The following is a 16,126-nucleotide window of genomic DNA, read 5'->3' on the forward strand; positions in this document are numbered from 1 at the left end:
ACCAATGGATATTCAGGAAATAGTCTATATCCAGTATTTAATAGCCTAATTTACTTTAAAAAAGACTGCGAGGAGAAGGCATTTAAAAACCCATTTCTACAATGTAATTAAAAGTCTTGTTGAGCTTATATTGCCATACGCGTGTGTCATCTTCACTAATTAGAATTTTTGAAGCTCCATATTGCCTCTATAATGTCAAAAGTTATCTTAATAGCAGATAAAAATTAAGACAAATTCTTTAAAAAAAGTCTTATTGAGAATTACAAGGGCAAATTATATATGAAGTAATCTGGAAGTAACAAAACTGAAGAGATGGGAGGAAGGCACGGGAAATGTCTAATCTACTTCCCAAATGACTTTACTCTTCTCCTTTACCCTGAAAACCAGACCTTCTCTTTGCAAAATGGAGCCTAAGGAAGAGGGACACGTGATGACATCACTGTTTTATCTTGCCCTGAAGAGCAGAAAGACTTGGGGATGGGTAGGGTAGAAAAGTTGGGAGGCAGGGATGTACAGAGACAGGTAAGGATGACCTATGGTTCACATAGTTGCTGCAGGAAGCCTGGTCAGCAGCATCTAGCTAAGACATGGTTGCCTCTACCCTTCCATTTTGCTTCAGTGCTTCACCTTGTTAGTTATCCTTAGCCACCGAGCCCCCAAATCTGTGGCTGGAGTTTCTCATAACACATGCCACTATAGATATGTATCACTTCTTTGCTTGCTTTCTGGTAGGTCTGGCTCCTTACCTCCAGAACAGAAGTCTCAAGAGAGCAATGACCTCGTTCTAGAGCCAGACTGCCTGGGTTCAAATGCTAACTCCTCTAAGATTTCTCTAACTCATAATTGCCTAGCGTTATTAGTAAAGAATCTGCCTACAATGTAGGAGACAGGAGACATGGGGTCAATCCCCGGGAAGATCCCCTTGAGGCGGAAATGGCAACCCACTCCAGTATTCTTGCCTTGGAGAATCTCATGGACAGAGGAGCCCGGTGGGCTACAGTCCATGGGGTCACAAAGAGTTGGATATGATTGAGCAACTAAGCACAGATGTATGCGCACAGCTATATATTTAGCTAACACTTTTTGTGCCTCTTTGGTCATCTATGAAATGAAGGTCAAAACTGTATTCACCATCTCACTTTCCATTTTCTGTTTAGTTCCATTAGCTGATGTATAGACAAAGCACTGTAAACACTTCAATGAACGTGGCTAATTAGCACTTTACAAGTGAAAGTATTAGTCACTCAGTTGTGTCTGACTCTTTGCAACCCCATGGATTGTACCCACCAAGCTCCTCTGTCCATGGAATTCTCCAGGCAAGCATATCAGAGTGAGTTGCCATTTCCTTCTCCAGAGGATCTTCACCACCCAGATATTGAACCTGGGCCTCCTGCATTGCAGGAAGAATTCTTTACCATCTTAGCCACCAGAGAAGACCCACTTTAATTAGAATTTAGAAGTTCTTGCAAAAAAAAGAATGAAGAAGGAGACACTCAAGAGCTTGACCCAGAGGGAATTCAGTCCTGGAACTTCTAGCTTGAACCTATGATGAATGTTAGGATGGGGTTGCCGAGATTAAATGACAAGCGGAGAACAGAGGAAGAGATGGAAAGGCAGAAGCAAACTGCTTGAGTCCAACCTGCCAAGTGACCTGCCAAGTGACCCCAAAGATCTCAAAGGAATCAGGGAGCTGTGTGTGTGTGTGCTAAGTTTCTACAATCATGTCCAACTCTTTGTGACCCCATGGACGGTAGCCTGCCAGGCTGCTCTGTCCATGAGATTCTCCAGGCAAGAATACTGGAGTGGGTTGTCATTTCCTCCTCCAGGGGATATTCCTGACCCAGGGATTAAACCCTCATCTCTTACAATCTCCTGCATTGGCAGGCAAGGGAGCTGTGGAAGTGCTCAAATGTAAACTGGGATGAGCCATAACATCTGGGCTACGTAAGGAGTTTTCTGCCACAATTCCAAACTTATACCATTGAGCACTTATACAAATATTCCAAGAGAAAAGTCACATTTACTATTATTAAAAAGGTCATAAATAGGAACAAATAATGCCAAAGGGGGGTCTCCTTATTATTGAAATGTTTCTGGAGGTGGGAGGCACTTACCGTTGCCTAGTTCCCAAGAAATGTCATAATTCTTGGAAGAGCAGTAGTCCAGGAGTAACTGAGCGTTGGAACTGTCCCAGTGCATATCTGCAGTTCGTAGTAATGCATTTAGACCAAAGATCAAGTTCAGTCCTGAGCAACTGGCAAAAGTGTACAGCATATCCACTGAGTGTTCTAAAAGAAAAATGTTGCCATTACATGGTTAGGTCGGCACCTGAATGTCAAAGTGATGAAGGCTTCCAGATTTGCTCCTCGTAATAAATTACTATTTCTGTAGTTAAATGGAAGGAATTCTAGTCCTAATGAGTCCTTATAATTATGAATAGGAGTCCAGAAAAATTGGACTAAAAAAAAAAAAGCCAATATGACTTTGTTTGCTTTAGCTGCTGAATCAAGTCCAAGGAAGGTACCAGAGGCTTTGGTCTGACACTTGGGTTTTGCTCAAGTGACCTCAGGTGAACTGGGGAAACTCAATGCTCAGCACACACAGGCCAGACTTTTCATTAGTCAACATAAATCCCACTCTTCATAACCTAAAAATCTTCACTCACAAAATAACTTGGTAATTTTGATTAGCTTTTTAAAACATTGTTTGAAAAAATCATGTATATAATTTATTAATCCAAAATATTAACAAATGAAATTTTACATTTAAAAAACTGGTTTGGAGCTCTAGGGACATGGTTTCCAAACTCAGTGCCAAGGTAGCCTTTCGTTGTTTTTCAGTCGCTAAGTCATGTCTGACTCTTTGTGACCCCATGAAGTGCAGCGTACCAGGCTCCTCTGTCCTCCACTATCTCCTGGAGTTTGCACAGATTCATGTCCATTGAGTCAGTGATGCTCTCTAACCACCTCAGCCTCTGTTGCCCCCTTTCCTTTGGCCTTAAGGCACCCTGAGGAGTGAATTTACTGAGACAGTTTAGACAATAAATTTACAGGACATCTGACATCAGTTAAATTTGAACTTTAGATAAATAACGAATAGTTTTTAGTGTATGTCAAATACAATATTTGAGAAAAACCTGCAGTAAAGAAATGATTGTTTATTTGAAATTAAAATTTAACCAGGCAACTCGACTTACAAGGGTACTGCAGGATCTTTTAAATTTGCAAGGGAACACATTAGCATCTGTTGGACATGATGAAAACTATTACTATTAGGTTGTTCGGACCTAACAGTTTAATTGAAAACTCTTAGGCATTTCTTTTGGGCTAGATGTGCTGTGAAAAAAAAATTACAGCATCACTAAGGGATTATTAAAGCTTTGGAACTTTTGAACTCAGTTTTTTAACGATTAGCTAGCCTCTAACCTCTTTCTGTGGAGAAGGTAATGGCACCCCACTCCAATACTCTTGCCTGGAAAATCCCATGGACGGAGGAGCCTGGTAGGCTGCAGTCCAGGAAGTTGCTAAGAGTCGGACATAACTGAGTGACTTCACTTTCACTTTTCGCTTTAATGCGTTGAAGGCAATGGCAACCCACTCCAGTGTTCTTGCCTGGAGAATCCCAGGGACAGGGGAGCCTGGTGGGCTGCCGTCTATGGGGTCGCACATGGACACGACTGAAGTGACTTAGCAATAGCAATAGCAACTTCTTTCTGAGACTGGCAACGGTGTATTTATTTTATTTACTTATTTGTTTTTATTTTTGGCTGTGCTGGGTCTTTGTTGCTTCGTGGGCTGTTCTCTAGCTGAGGACAGGTAGCTACTCTCTAGCTGTGGTGAACTGGCTTCTCACTGCCGTACCTTCTCTTGTTGTGGAGCTCCGGCTGCAGAGAACTGACTCAGTTGTTGGTGCACGTGGACTTAGTTGCCCCGTGACATATGGAATCTTCCCAGACCAGGGATTGAATTCCGTGTCTCCCACCTTGGCAGGCAGATTCTTTATCATTAATCTACCAGGGAAGACTGGCAACAATTTTTGAGTGTCGTCTTTAAATCAGTTAGTATCTGCAAAAATCTGGTGATCTTAATGTATATTTAGAGTTATCTATTAAACAGAAATTCACTCCTTTAGTTCATTTTCCTTTTTTAAAATTTCTATCTTTTCTGGACATGTCCTCTGGGTTCCCTGACTAGGGATTGAACCTATACCCCTATATTGGGAGCTTGGACTCTTAACCGTTGGACTACCAGGGAAGTCCCTCCGCTAGTTAAAAAAAAATCTGTATCTGGCAAATTTACCAGCTTTCTCCCTAAAAGCGGTTTTGTCTTGGTTTTGTTTCTGAGTCTGGACTTCCCTGGTGGCTCAGAGGTTAAAGTGTCTGCCTGGAATGCAGGAGACCAGGGTTCGATCCCTGGGTTGGGGAGATCCCCTGGAGAAGGAAATGGCAACCCACTCTAGTACTCTTGCCTGGAGAATCCCATGGAAGGAGAAGCCTGGTAGGCTACAGTCCATGGGGTAGTAAAAAGTCGGACACGACTGAGCGACTTCACTTCACTTTCACTTCTGAGTCTTCAGGCTGAACTACTTGGGTCACCATAGCAGTGAAACCATAGATTTAATACTGCCCATAATAGCTGAGGAGCGGTAATGACACTAGCAAGCTATTTTCGGTGTTTTTGATATTTGCTCTGTCACCCGCTTCCACGAGACTACTGCCTCTCATCAAGGACTTACAGACATCGGGGGCTGAAAAGCTCTGAGTCTTGCAGCTTCTTCCTGGGCTCTTGGGGCTGCAGTGGAGGACAGCGTGGGCCTTCATGGCCTTTATGGAGTCTTCCCCAAGTGTGGCAACATCCATGAGCTTCTTAGATACTTACTCCTACAATATGGTGCCCATCCTCATTTTTCTATGAGGAAACTGACACCCAAAGAGATAAAGAGCTCTGCCCAATATCACAGAACTATCTGGGGACAGTGCCAGATTACTAGAGCCTGTTATAAAGGCCCTCTGACTGTCATTCATGGTCACAGCTATATTTTACACATCTATAGCAAATCAAGCTGAGAACGTGTCCTCAATCAAGAATCATATATCTGGGTTTGGGCCTTACCCTCCCACTTACAGACTGAATCATCAGCGATGACCCTTCAACCTGCATGAGCCCAAGGTACTGATCTACAGACCTGGAACTGGTCCCATCATCCATCTACCTCACAGAACCAAGCTGAGATAGCACATGGGAAAACCGTTGGTAAACCACAGAAAACTCTTATAGATGTAAAGCACTGTGATTGCCTAGAACCACAACAAAGCTTATAGCGTTTTCAAGAAACCTAGAATGTTTACATTTTCAAGTATTTATTCAGTTCATACCTTCCTCTTCCTCTATCTCCTCTTTCCAAATACACTTTAAGTAGCTTCAAATTCTATAGCAGTAACTCCTCCTAGGATAAGGGCTGTATCTTACAGAGTTCAAATCCACTCTTGACCAATAAAACTGCAGGAGTTCTCTGGTGGTCCATTGGTGAAGAATCTGCCTGCCAATGCAGCAGACACACAAGTTCAATCCCTGGTCAGGCAAGATCCCACATGCCGAGGAGCAACTAGGCCCATGTGCCGTAACTATTGAGTCTGCACTCTAGAGCCTGAGTCTAGACTACCGAGCCCCTACCTCACAAGTGCTGCAGCCCTCATACCTAGAGACTGTGCTCCCCAACAGGAGAAACCTCTGCAATGAGAGGCCCTCGCACTACAACTAGAGAGAGCTCTAGTTGAGCGCAAAGACACAGTGCAGCCAAAAAATAATTAAATAAAAAACCCGCCAAGTGGCGGGGTGGGTGTGGGAGGGTTGTGGGGGATGGGGTGAATTAAGAGACTGAAATTGACATATAGACACTATTGATACTTTGTATGACATAGATAACTAACCAGAAAATATTGCATAGCTCAGGGAACTCCAGGCAGTGCTCTGTGGTGACCTAGATGGGAAGGAAATCCAAAACAGAAGGGATGTATGTATACGCACAGCTGATTCACTTTGCTGTACAGTAGATACTAACACAGTGCACGGCAACTACGCTTCAATAAAAATTTTAAAAATAAAACTCACCCAACCTATTCCCTCCTCAAAATAAAAATAAGAAAACTCATAGTGAGTTATCCGATTCCCAGGCGTTATCCAGTCTCTTATCTCTCACTGTCTGAGAGGGTGGACAACTCCCCGGGACCAAGATAATCTAAATGAACCATTAAACCTAGGCACTGACTATTGTACCATTTCCGTTTGTGTAAGTGTGTCCAGCATCCAGTCTGGGAGTGGAACAATGCGGAAGGTGGAGAAGAAAGAGAGAAAAAAAATAGCTCATTAAATATGATTATTTTAATAAAGGAATCCTCCTTTCTGCAGTCACACCCAAAATCACACCTGTAACACTGCTTCCTTTTTCTGCCCAGACAGATTTACAATGTGAATTTATATTCTCATGACAAATGTTATTGTCATCTTCTACTTAAGTGAAACACAGCATCCGATGTGGCCTGTAATTAGAAAACTTACCTAGAGCTTCTAGGACACCTGTTTCAAAGGGACAGGCCATTAACTAAGCAAAAAACAAAATAGACTTTTGCTACCTCTTCCATCACATGATACCACTCTCAGTTACTCAGAAATTACCAGCCTTGGCCATGATACAGAACCAAGTGTGGCAACATCTATGAGCTTCTTAGATACTTATTCCTGCAATGAGTTGGTGCCCAGACCAAATGCAGTAAATTTCCTATCAGTATGTTTCTAAGACATGCAGATTAAAATAGAAACTTTCAACTCAGAAGTCAAAATCTTTCCAAACACAATTAACTATCTGTAGTATTTGTCATACACTGTAGCATTGCCAACAGGGTGGCTGGGATTATACTGACCCTGTGATACAGTTAGTGAAAGAAGGGCTTTCCCCTGGTGTAGAGACTAGGAAGGTCCAAGTTCCAGAGGCAGGGAAAAGATGTTAAAAACATACCATCTTGGTTCTAAAAAGATCATGCGAGGCAGCAAACATTTTTAAAGAAAAATTTAAGGTAAATTGGAATATGTTTAAGATGACCAAGAAAACATGTGTGACTCTATATGCCTAATACCGTGGCATCTTCTCTAGCAGGCCTATATCGGATGATTTATTACAACTGAGATCTTACTGTGTGGGCCTCTTGGACTTGTGTCATTCTTTAATGGGATCTGAGAAGGCCCTGTTATGCCAAATTTTGTTCAACCATGGATCATATTATTTTTTAAAATCTTTTTTTAAAATATATTTTAATTTTTGACCACACCATGAGGCATGTGGGATCTTACTTTCCCAACCAGGGATCAAACCAATACTCCCTCCATTGGAAGTACAGGATCTTAACTACTGGACTGCCAAGGAAGTCCCATAGATCATATCAGTAAAGGATTAGAATATTTCCCCCACAGCCCTCTGCTTCAAAATGCAAAAAATAATTTAGAGGACTACATTTTCTATTAGCATATAACCTATTTTCTGATTTCTTACATGTTAGTTTCCTCCTGTACCTTATATATTAAAAATATTTTAAAAAATTCATTGACTACACTGGAATTCAAATAGTTTATAGTAAAATCTTACAAAGAAATGATTTAATGTCAAAAATATACTCTTAGAAATGTTGACTACCCAATTTAACTTCAGTTCGGTTCAGTTCAGTTGCTCAGTTATGTCCAACTCTTTGTGAGCCCATGAACCGCAGCACGCCAGGCCTCCCTGTCCATCACCAACTCCCAGAGTTCACCCAAACCCATGTCCATTGAGTCAGTGATGCCATCCAGCCATCTCATCCTCTGTTGTCCCCTTCTCCTCCTGCCCTCAATCTTTCACAGCATCAGGGTCTTTTCCAATGAGTCAGCTCTTCGCATCAGGTGGCCAAAGTATTGGAGTTTCAGCTTCAGCATCAGTCCTTCCAGCGAACACCCAGGACTGACCTCCTTTAGGATGGACTGGTTGGATCTCCTTGCAGTCCAAGGGACTCTCAAGAGTCTTCTCCAACACCACAGCTCAAAAGCATCAATTCTTCGGCACTCAGCTTTCTTCACAGTCCAACTCTCACATGCATACATGACCACTGGAAAAACCATAGCCTTGACTAGACAGACCTTTGTTAGCAAAGTAATGTCTCTGCTTTTTAATATGCTGTTTAGGTTGGTCATAACTTTCCTTCCAAGGAGTAAGCGTCTTTTAATTTCATGGCTATAATCACCATCTACAATGATTTTGGAGCCCAGAAAAATGAAGTCAGCCACTGTTTCCCCATCTATTTCCCATGAAGTGATGGGACCGGATGCCATGACCTTAGTTTTCTGAATGTTGAGTTTTAAGCCAACTTTTTCACTCTCCTCTTTCACTTTCATCAAGAGGCTCGTTAGTTCTTCTTCACTTTCTGCCATAAGGGTGGTGTCATCTGCATATCTGAGGTTATTGAGATTTCTCCTGGCAATCTTGATTCCAGTTGTGCTTCCTCCAGCCCAGCGTTTCTCATGATGTACTCTGCATAGAAGTCAAATAAGCAGGGTGACAATATACACCCTTGACATACTCCTTTTCCTATTTGGAAGCAGTCTGTTGTTCCAGGTCCAGTTCTAACTGTTGCTTCTTGACCTGCATGTAGGTTTCTCAAGAGGCAGGTCAGGTGGTCTGGTATTCCCATCTCTTCCAGAATTTTCCACTGTTTATTGTGATCCACACAGTCAAAGGCTTTGGCATAGTCAATAAAGCAGAAATAGATGTTTTTCTGGAACTCTCTTGCTTTTTCAATGATCCAGTGGATGTTGGCAATTTGGTCTCTGGTTTCTCTGCCTTTTCTAAAACCAGCTTGAACGTCAGGAAGTTCACGGTTCACGTATTGCTGAAGTCTGGCTTGGAGAATTTTGAGCATTACTTTACTAGCGTGTGAGATGAGTGCAATTGTGCGGTAGTTTGAACATTCTTTGGCATTGCCTTTCTTTGGGATTGGAATGAAAACTGACCTTTTCCAGTCCTGTGGCCACTGCTGAGTTTTCCAAATTTGTTGGCATATTGAGTGCAGCACTTTCACAGCATCATCGTTCAGGATTTGAAATAGCTCAACTGGAATTCCATCACCTCCACCAGCTTTGTTTGTAGTGATGCTTTCTAAGGCCCACTTGACTTCACATTCCAGGATGTCTGGCTCTAGGTGAGTGATCACACCATCCTGATTATCTGGGTCATGAAGATACTTTTTGTACAGTTCTTCTGTGTATTCTTGCCACCTCTTAATATCTTCTGCTTCTGTTAGATCCCTACCATTTCTGTCCTTCACTGAGCCCATCTTTGCATGAAATGTTCCCTTGGTATCTCTAATTTTCTTGAAGAGATCTCTAGTCTTTCCCATTCTGTTGTTTTCCTCTATTTCTTTGCATTGATTGCTGAGGAAAGCTTTCTTATCTCTCCTTGCTATTCTTTGGAACTCTGCATTCAAGTGGGTATATCTTTCCTTTTCTCCTTTGCTTTCTGCTTCTCTTCTTTTCACAGTTAAGGCCTCCTCAGACAGCCATTTTGCTTTTTTGCATTTCTTTTTCTTGGGGATGGTCTTGATTCCTGTCTCCTGTACAATGTCACAAACCTCCGTCCATAGTTCATCAGGTTCTCTATCTATCAGATCTAGTCCCTTAAATCTATTTCTCACTTCCATCATATAGTCATAAGGGATTTGATTTAGGTAATACCTGAATGGTCTAGTGGTTTTCTCCACTTTCTTCAATTTCAGTCTGAATTTGGCAATAAGGAGTTCATGATCTGAGCCACAGTCAGCTCCCGGTCTTGTTTTTGCTGACTGTATAGAGCTTCTCCATCTTTGGCTGCAAAGAATATAATCAATCTGATTTTGGTGTTGACTATCTGGTGATGCCCATGTGTAGAGTCTTCTCAAGATCATTTATTTTTCAGAAGTCAAAAGAAGATAGGTGTAGAGTATCTACACAGGACATTTTCTTAACTGAGATCTGGGGCAACATCATCCCTTAGTTGGGTATAAAGCATCAACTTTCAGGTTTCACAGTTAGATAAGGACTGCTTGTTTGTTTTAGAGACCTGCGTAAGAACATCAGGTGGCAGAGTGGTAAAGAGTCTGCCTGCCAGTGTAGGAGATGCCAGAGACATGTGTTGATTCCTGGGTTGGGAAGATGCTCTGGTTTAGGAATGACAACCTGCTCCAGTATTCTTACCTGGAGAATTCCACAGATGGAGGAGCCTGGCAGGCTACAGCTCATACGGTTGCAAAGAGTCAGACACAATTGAGCACACAGCATACCCACAGATACACGTGACAACATCATCCTGTTTAAACACTGGAAAACTTTTTCCACGAATGGAAATAAATTCCTGGTTAGCTGAGCTAGTCCTAAGTTTTCAAAGCCATGCAGGAAAGAAAATGAGAAAACTGTCCTGCCAGTGATACACAGTTCATCACAGGGGCTGCTTCTGAGAGGCGAAACAGTATGGACAATGAGGTGTGAATGATTTCACATTTCACTCTTCACACTTTGGTATTTTACTTTTTCTCAAGGAATGTATTCATGTCTTCCTTGACTTCTTAATTCTTCAGAGCAGTTAAGGTCATCATTAGCTTGTGAATGAATGATTCACTTTTAAAATTGTTATTGCTTTACAATGTTGTGTTAGTTTCTGCTGTACAGCAACGTGAATCAGCTATACGTATCCATATACTCCCTCTTTGTTGAATTTCCTTCCCATTTAGGTCACTACAGAGCACTGAGTAGAGTTCCCTGAGCTATACAGTAGGTTCTCAATAGTTATCTACTTCGAAAAGCAATATGCGTGTGTGCATGCATGCTAAATTGCTTCAGTTGTGACCAACTCTTCGTGACCCTATGGTCTACAGCCCACCAGGATCCTCTATCCGTGGGATTCTCCAGGCAAGAACACTGGAGTGGGTTGCCATGCTCTCCTCCAGGGGATCTTCCCGACCCAGGGATCGAACCTGAGTCTCTTATGTCTCCTGCAGTGGGAGACATGTTCTTTACCACTAGCACCACCTGGGAAGCCTAGAAAAATGGTATAGATGATCTCATTTGCAAAGCAGAAATTGAGGTACAGATGTAGAGAACAAATGTATGGAGAGCAAGAGGGGAAAGCTGGGGGTGGGGAGGGATGAACTGAGAGATTGGGATTGATATATATATACTACCGATACTATGGATAAAATAGACTGAATGACTCCCTGGCTAGTAGGCAAAGTCAGGTAAAGAAAACAGAAACTTGAGGTTCAAGATTGTCCACTAACTCTTGCTAACATCTGAAGATTATGCAGCCTTCAATGACTGCTATAGGGCTTCTTAAATTTTAGTCCAAGTTCAAGCCATCCAAACATTTCGGGGGCTGGGACACCAGTAGGGTGCCTTTCATTTCTTACTTGAGTAGGTATTGTTTGTGAACTTTTTCTGATACTGTTCTCTGAGCAGCACTTGCTCCTGGAAGGGCCATTCCAACTGCAGCTTCTTCTCCACATCAGAAGGGATGGATCTGGATTTGCAAATATCTGCAAATGAAATGAATAATTCAGAGAATCTACTTTTACAATGATAAGGTTGAAATCCCATACGCTTATTTACCTAGCTATATATGTGAACTAAAGCAGGATAGGTGAGTTTCTGGTTTTGGGGTCTAAGATCAGAGAAAGATGTATTCTGTTATATATGTCAAATTTGCTGCTTGACCAATCACCACAAAACAAAAAAACAAAAAACAAAAAACCAACAGCCAAAGGCATGTTTCCTAAGAAACACCGCACATATACTGGACACAGATACACTGCACATAACTTCAAGTTATTTGGCAATTCAGGAGGCTCCTCCGAAACTTGAAATTACTAGATAACCCCTCTGGAAGACAAAACATTGTTCAGTTCTCTTAAAGTTCACTGTCAAAATACACAGTAATTTGCTTTGCATGGATTATATCTGCTTTGTGGCAATCTCCTCTTGCCAAAATGGTAGGACAGGGAATGCTGACTTATATTCCTTCATATCTGGTATCATCAAAGCTCCCGAGACCACAGCGTGTATACTTGGACAAAGCCACCCCATCCTGTCCGGCAGGACAGTACTTGTCATACTTCTTTATCATGAGGCAGCAGGGCTGCCAGGCTCGGGCTGCCAGGACTGGCTGGCCCCCCGTGACTTCCTTTCTTAGAAGCTTCACATTCTGGCTTCCAGACAGCGGGTGCCTCATCCATCCTGTGTTCATAAAAAGGATGTTTCAGAACGTGTTGGTCGCTCAGTCGGGTCTGACACTGTGACCCCATGGACTGCAGCCCATCAAGCTCCTCGATCCAAGGAATTCTCCAGGCAAGAATACTGGAGTGGGTTGTTCAGTCGCTAAGTCGTGTCCAACTCTTAGAGACTCCATGGACTGCAGCATGCCAGGCTTCCCTATCCTTCACCATCTCCCGGAGCTTGCTCAAACTCATGTCCATTGAGTCAGTGATGCCATCCAACCATTTTGCCCTTTGTTGTCCCCTCCTCCTCCTCCCTTAAATCTTTATCCCTACCATAGTTTGGCCTCAGGCTGAACTACAGGGAAGGAACAGAGACCCACCCATTGGCAGAAAACTGGATTCAAGATTTACTGAGCATGGCCCTGCCCATCAGATCAAGACCCAGTTTTCCCCACAGTCAGTCCTTCCCATCAAGAAGTTTCCACAAGACTCTTATCCTTATCCATCAGAGGGCAGACAGAATGAAAACTACTGGAGTGGGTAGCCATTCCCTTTTCCAGGGGATCTTCTTGACCCAGGGATCAAACCTGGGTCTCCGGCACTGCAGGCAGATTCTTTACAGTCTGAGCCACCAGGGAAGCCCCTCATAACGGATGTTTCAGAAGCACTTGGATAATCCCAGTGATCCTCTCTCCCCACCAGGATGAAGAAAGCTGATGAATGAAGGACAGTCTCCTATGTAAACTTATGAGAACTTCAAAACGCGTATGACTGACTGGGGGGAAAGGGCCAGGTCTAAACATATTCCAGTGTGTTATTCCAGGAAAACCCTCCTGGCTTTTGTTCATTTTTTCTAATTACTATTTTATCGACTTTGGCCCAGTTACTGATGAACTGTTCTAAACACTTCCTAAGCACAAAAAAATGTAATATATAAAATAGCAAAATATTGTTCATTAATATATATATAATACATTGTTGTCATTCAGATGTCATTCAATAATTATTAAGATACTAATTTAACTTCCATTTGATGTTTGTATAGCACTTATGAAAGACAAGGGCAAATCCTCGTGGTGCCTTAGAGTGTTTCTCAGATGAAGCCCACAGACTCCTAATATTTAGAATCACAAGGAGGAGCTGGCTCAACTTGTAATCTAAGGTTGGTGCCCAGGAATTCAAATATTCAAACTCCCCCTGGGTGACTGTGTATAGTCAGTAAAGTCTGAGAACCACTGCCCAACAAATCAAGCCTTAAAATCCATTCTTAGATGTAGAGCATAGCTCCACATCCCCTTATTACACTTTTTATCCACATTTTCTGGAATAAATGAGCTTCAATCAGTGCTGTCTCTTCAGCAGGGAATACTCTCTGTTTTGGTTCATTTCTCCCCACAGGTTCCTCTAGGCAGCTCTGCCCTTTAGCTACAATCTTTGTTCTGTTTACAGCACAATTAACTCTCTTAAGGGCTTCCCTGGTGGCTCAGATGGTAAAGAATTCTCCTGCAATGCTGCAGACCTGGGTTTGATCCCTGGGTTGGGAAGATCCCCTGGAAGGCTGCAGTCAATAGAATCACAAAGAGTCCAACAAGACTGAGCGAGTAACACTAACTCTCTTACAGCCGTGTCCAGCACCTTCCTGGTGCCCCCCATGTCTCACATTCCTGAGAACATCAAGAGGAGGAAACCTGCCCACTGCTTCCTCCTTTTGTGTAGGCATCCCCACAGTTCCACTGGGAGCCCTTCATCTCTTATCAATTGGTGATATGACAAACCACTCTTCTCTGAGAATGCTCGTGACCGACTCAAGCGAACTCAAATAAATGGGTAATCTTTAAAAAATTTCACCCTGGTTGACTTGAGATAGCCAGTAACTTCTCTCTTCAAATGCTGGTTCCTTCTTGGGGTCAAAAATGAGAAAGTCTGCCTTGGTGCCACCAAATCTTAGGTATGCAGGAGACAAACCTCTGGCCAAGGTACGAAGCTTTGAAGAACTGTTATGAAGACAAGCAAGAAATTAAAATTATTTTTTTCCCCAAGACAATTACGTCTACACATTGAGTCCCCTCTCTCGGTGGACCCATTTTCTAACATCTAGCTGTAAGGGCACTGGAGAAAGAAGTCATATCACTCTATCGGGGACATAGTCTCAATTGGAATCTTCCTAATTGCAAGGCTGCTCTTATAGGCATCTGAAGGCAACTGGGAGTGCTGACTCAGCCAAGAGCTTATATTTCAACCTGACTAGCAGGACAGTGTTTAGTGCTTTCAGAGAATTCATAATCTTCTGTGACTGATGGAGGAAAAGACATAAGAGAGTGGAAACTACAGGAAAGATGACTCTGTTTCTTTGAAAAATATATTGTCTTGAAAAATTTCTGTTCCCAGAGAAGTTCATAAGTGACTTACGAGTGCTTTTCCTCTCCCTCACCAACCTCCACCTCCACCACCCCAAGGAAAACTATCCTTTTCAATATAAGTCAAATGACTTAGAATGGTGTAAGATTCTGATTCCTACCCACCAAGGACACTTCCAATTCAAGCAATTCTAAATGCATAAGTCATCAAGCCAAAAATGTTCCTGTTAGGTGCTCAGAATAGTACAGAATGTTATAGAACCGAATTCAAATGATTTATAATACATTCTCTCAGAAAGGTGAAGATGTCATGAATACTTAGTGAACAAAACTAAGAAAACAGAAGACGCAGGTAACAGGAACAAGCTGCCATGTATTTCTGAAGCCTCGCATATGGGATCCTGGCCACCATGCTCTCTGGATAGCTCTTAAAATACACGGGACTGACTCTGTGTGTTCTCAAAATGGCCCAGTTAATTAGTTTGCATGTGGGTTTGTTTCAAATTGGAAAATCATGCCAGAGAACTATCTAATTGCCAATATTTCTTGACATCCTGTCCCCCCTTCCTACAGTTTAGTTTCATTTGGGTTCGTAGCAAAGGGGAAATGACTTTCTTCTGAATCCTTACTTGGTGCGAGCTAACATTCCCCTTTGTTTTCAAGAGGTTCTAAGGATTTCCTGGAAGAGGCCACCGTTCCCTGAGTTCTCTAGTGCTGTCAGGGATTTCAATCAATTCCTCATTGATAACATCCTTGAATGAATTTCACTCTGCGCTTCATCTCCTTGTGCCAGGACCCACCGTAGGTTCAGGGACCCTTGAAAATACTTCAAGTTCTTTTAAGATGCTCAAGGTGTGGCTTGAACCTAGAGACTGAGGGCAGGGAGGTGCTGGGAGAGGATAGACTGGCAGGGCAGGCAGGACCATATCATGGATGGCTGGTGAGCTGCCATGTCCTGGAAGGAGATCTGGTTTATAAGATGGCACCATGGGAGGATTTAAAGCAATGGAGTGGCTGCACCAGACTTTTGTTTTAGAGAAGAATCCCAGGCTGCCATGTAAATCACTGAACAGAAGGACCAAGACTGTGGTTGTGTTAATATTGAAAGAAAGTGACGGGCTGAGGTCAGGTAATGAAAGCAGGGATGAAGCAAGGTGGATAAATTCAAGACACAAGTGGAGATAGAAATACTAGTGTCCATGCATGCTCAGTCATGTCTGACTCTGTGACCCCACAGACTGTAGTCCACCAGGCTCCTCCGCCCACAGAATTTTCCCAGCAAGAATACTGGAGCGGGTTGCCATTTCCTCCTCTGGGGAATCTTCCTCACTCAGGAATTGAAACTGCACCTCACGCATTGGCAGGCAGATTCTTTACCACTGAGCTACCTGGGAAACCCAGAAATACTAGCTTGAGTATTTAATGGAATGTTGGAGAAGAATCCAAGATTACTCCTGGGAAGCATCTTGGAAGATGGAAATATCATTTGATGAGATGAAAAATAAAT

The 16,126-nt window shown here is 42.6% G+C and overlaps 1 protein-coding gene across 1 annotated transcript in view; it reads right to left on the reverse strand.

The window, feature by feature from the left end:
• Window positions 1-16,126, reverse strand: part of HPSE (heparanase) — a 50,084-nt gene that overhangs the window by 15,361 nt on the left and 18,597 nt on the right. The window contains exons 2-4 of the mRNA XM_069594540.1: window positions 14,111-14,256; window positions 11,459-11,584; window positions 2,115-2,288 (exon numbers count right to left, since the gene is read on the reverse strand). Of these exons, the coding sequence (XP_069450641.1) occupies window positions 2,115-2,288; window positions 11,459-11,584; window positions 14,111-14,256 (446 nt within the window). The remainder of the gene's footprint in view (window positions 1-2,114; window positions 2,289-11,458; window positions 11,585-14,110; window positions 14,257-16,126) is intronic.

Source organism: Ovis canadensis, chromosome 6, assembly GCF_042477335.2.
Source record: "Ovis canadensis isolate MfBH-ARS-UI-01 breed Bighorn chromosome 6, ARS-UI_OviCan_v2, whole genome shotgun sequence".
NCBI lineage: Eukaryota > Metazoa > Chordata > Mammalia > Artiodactyla > Bovidae > Ovis > Ovis canadensis.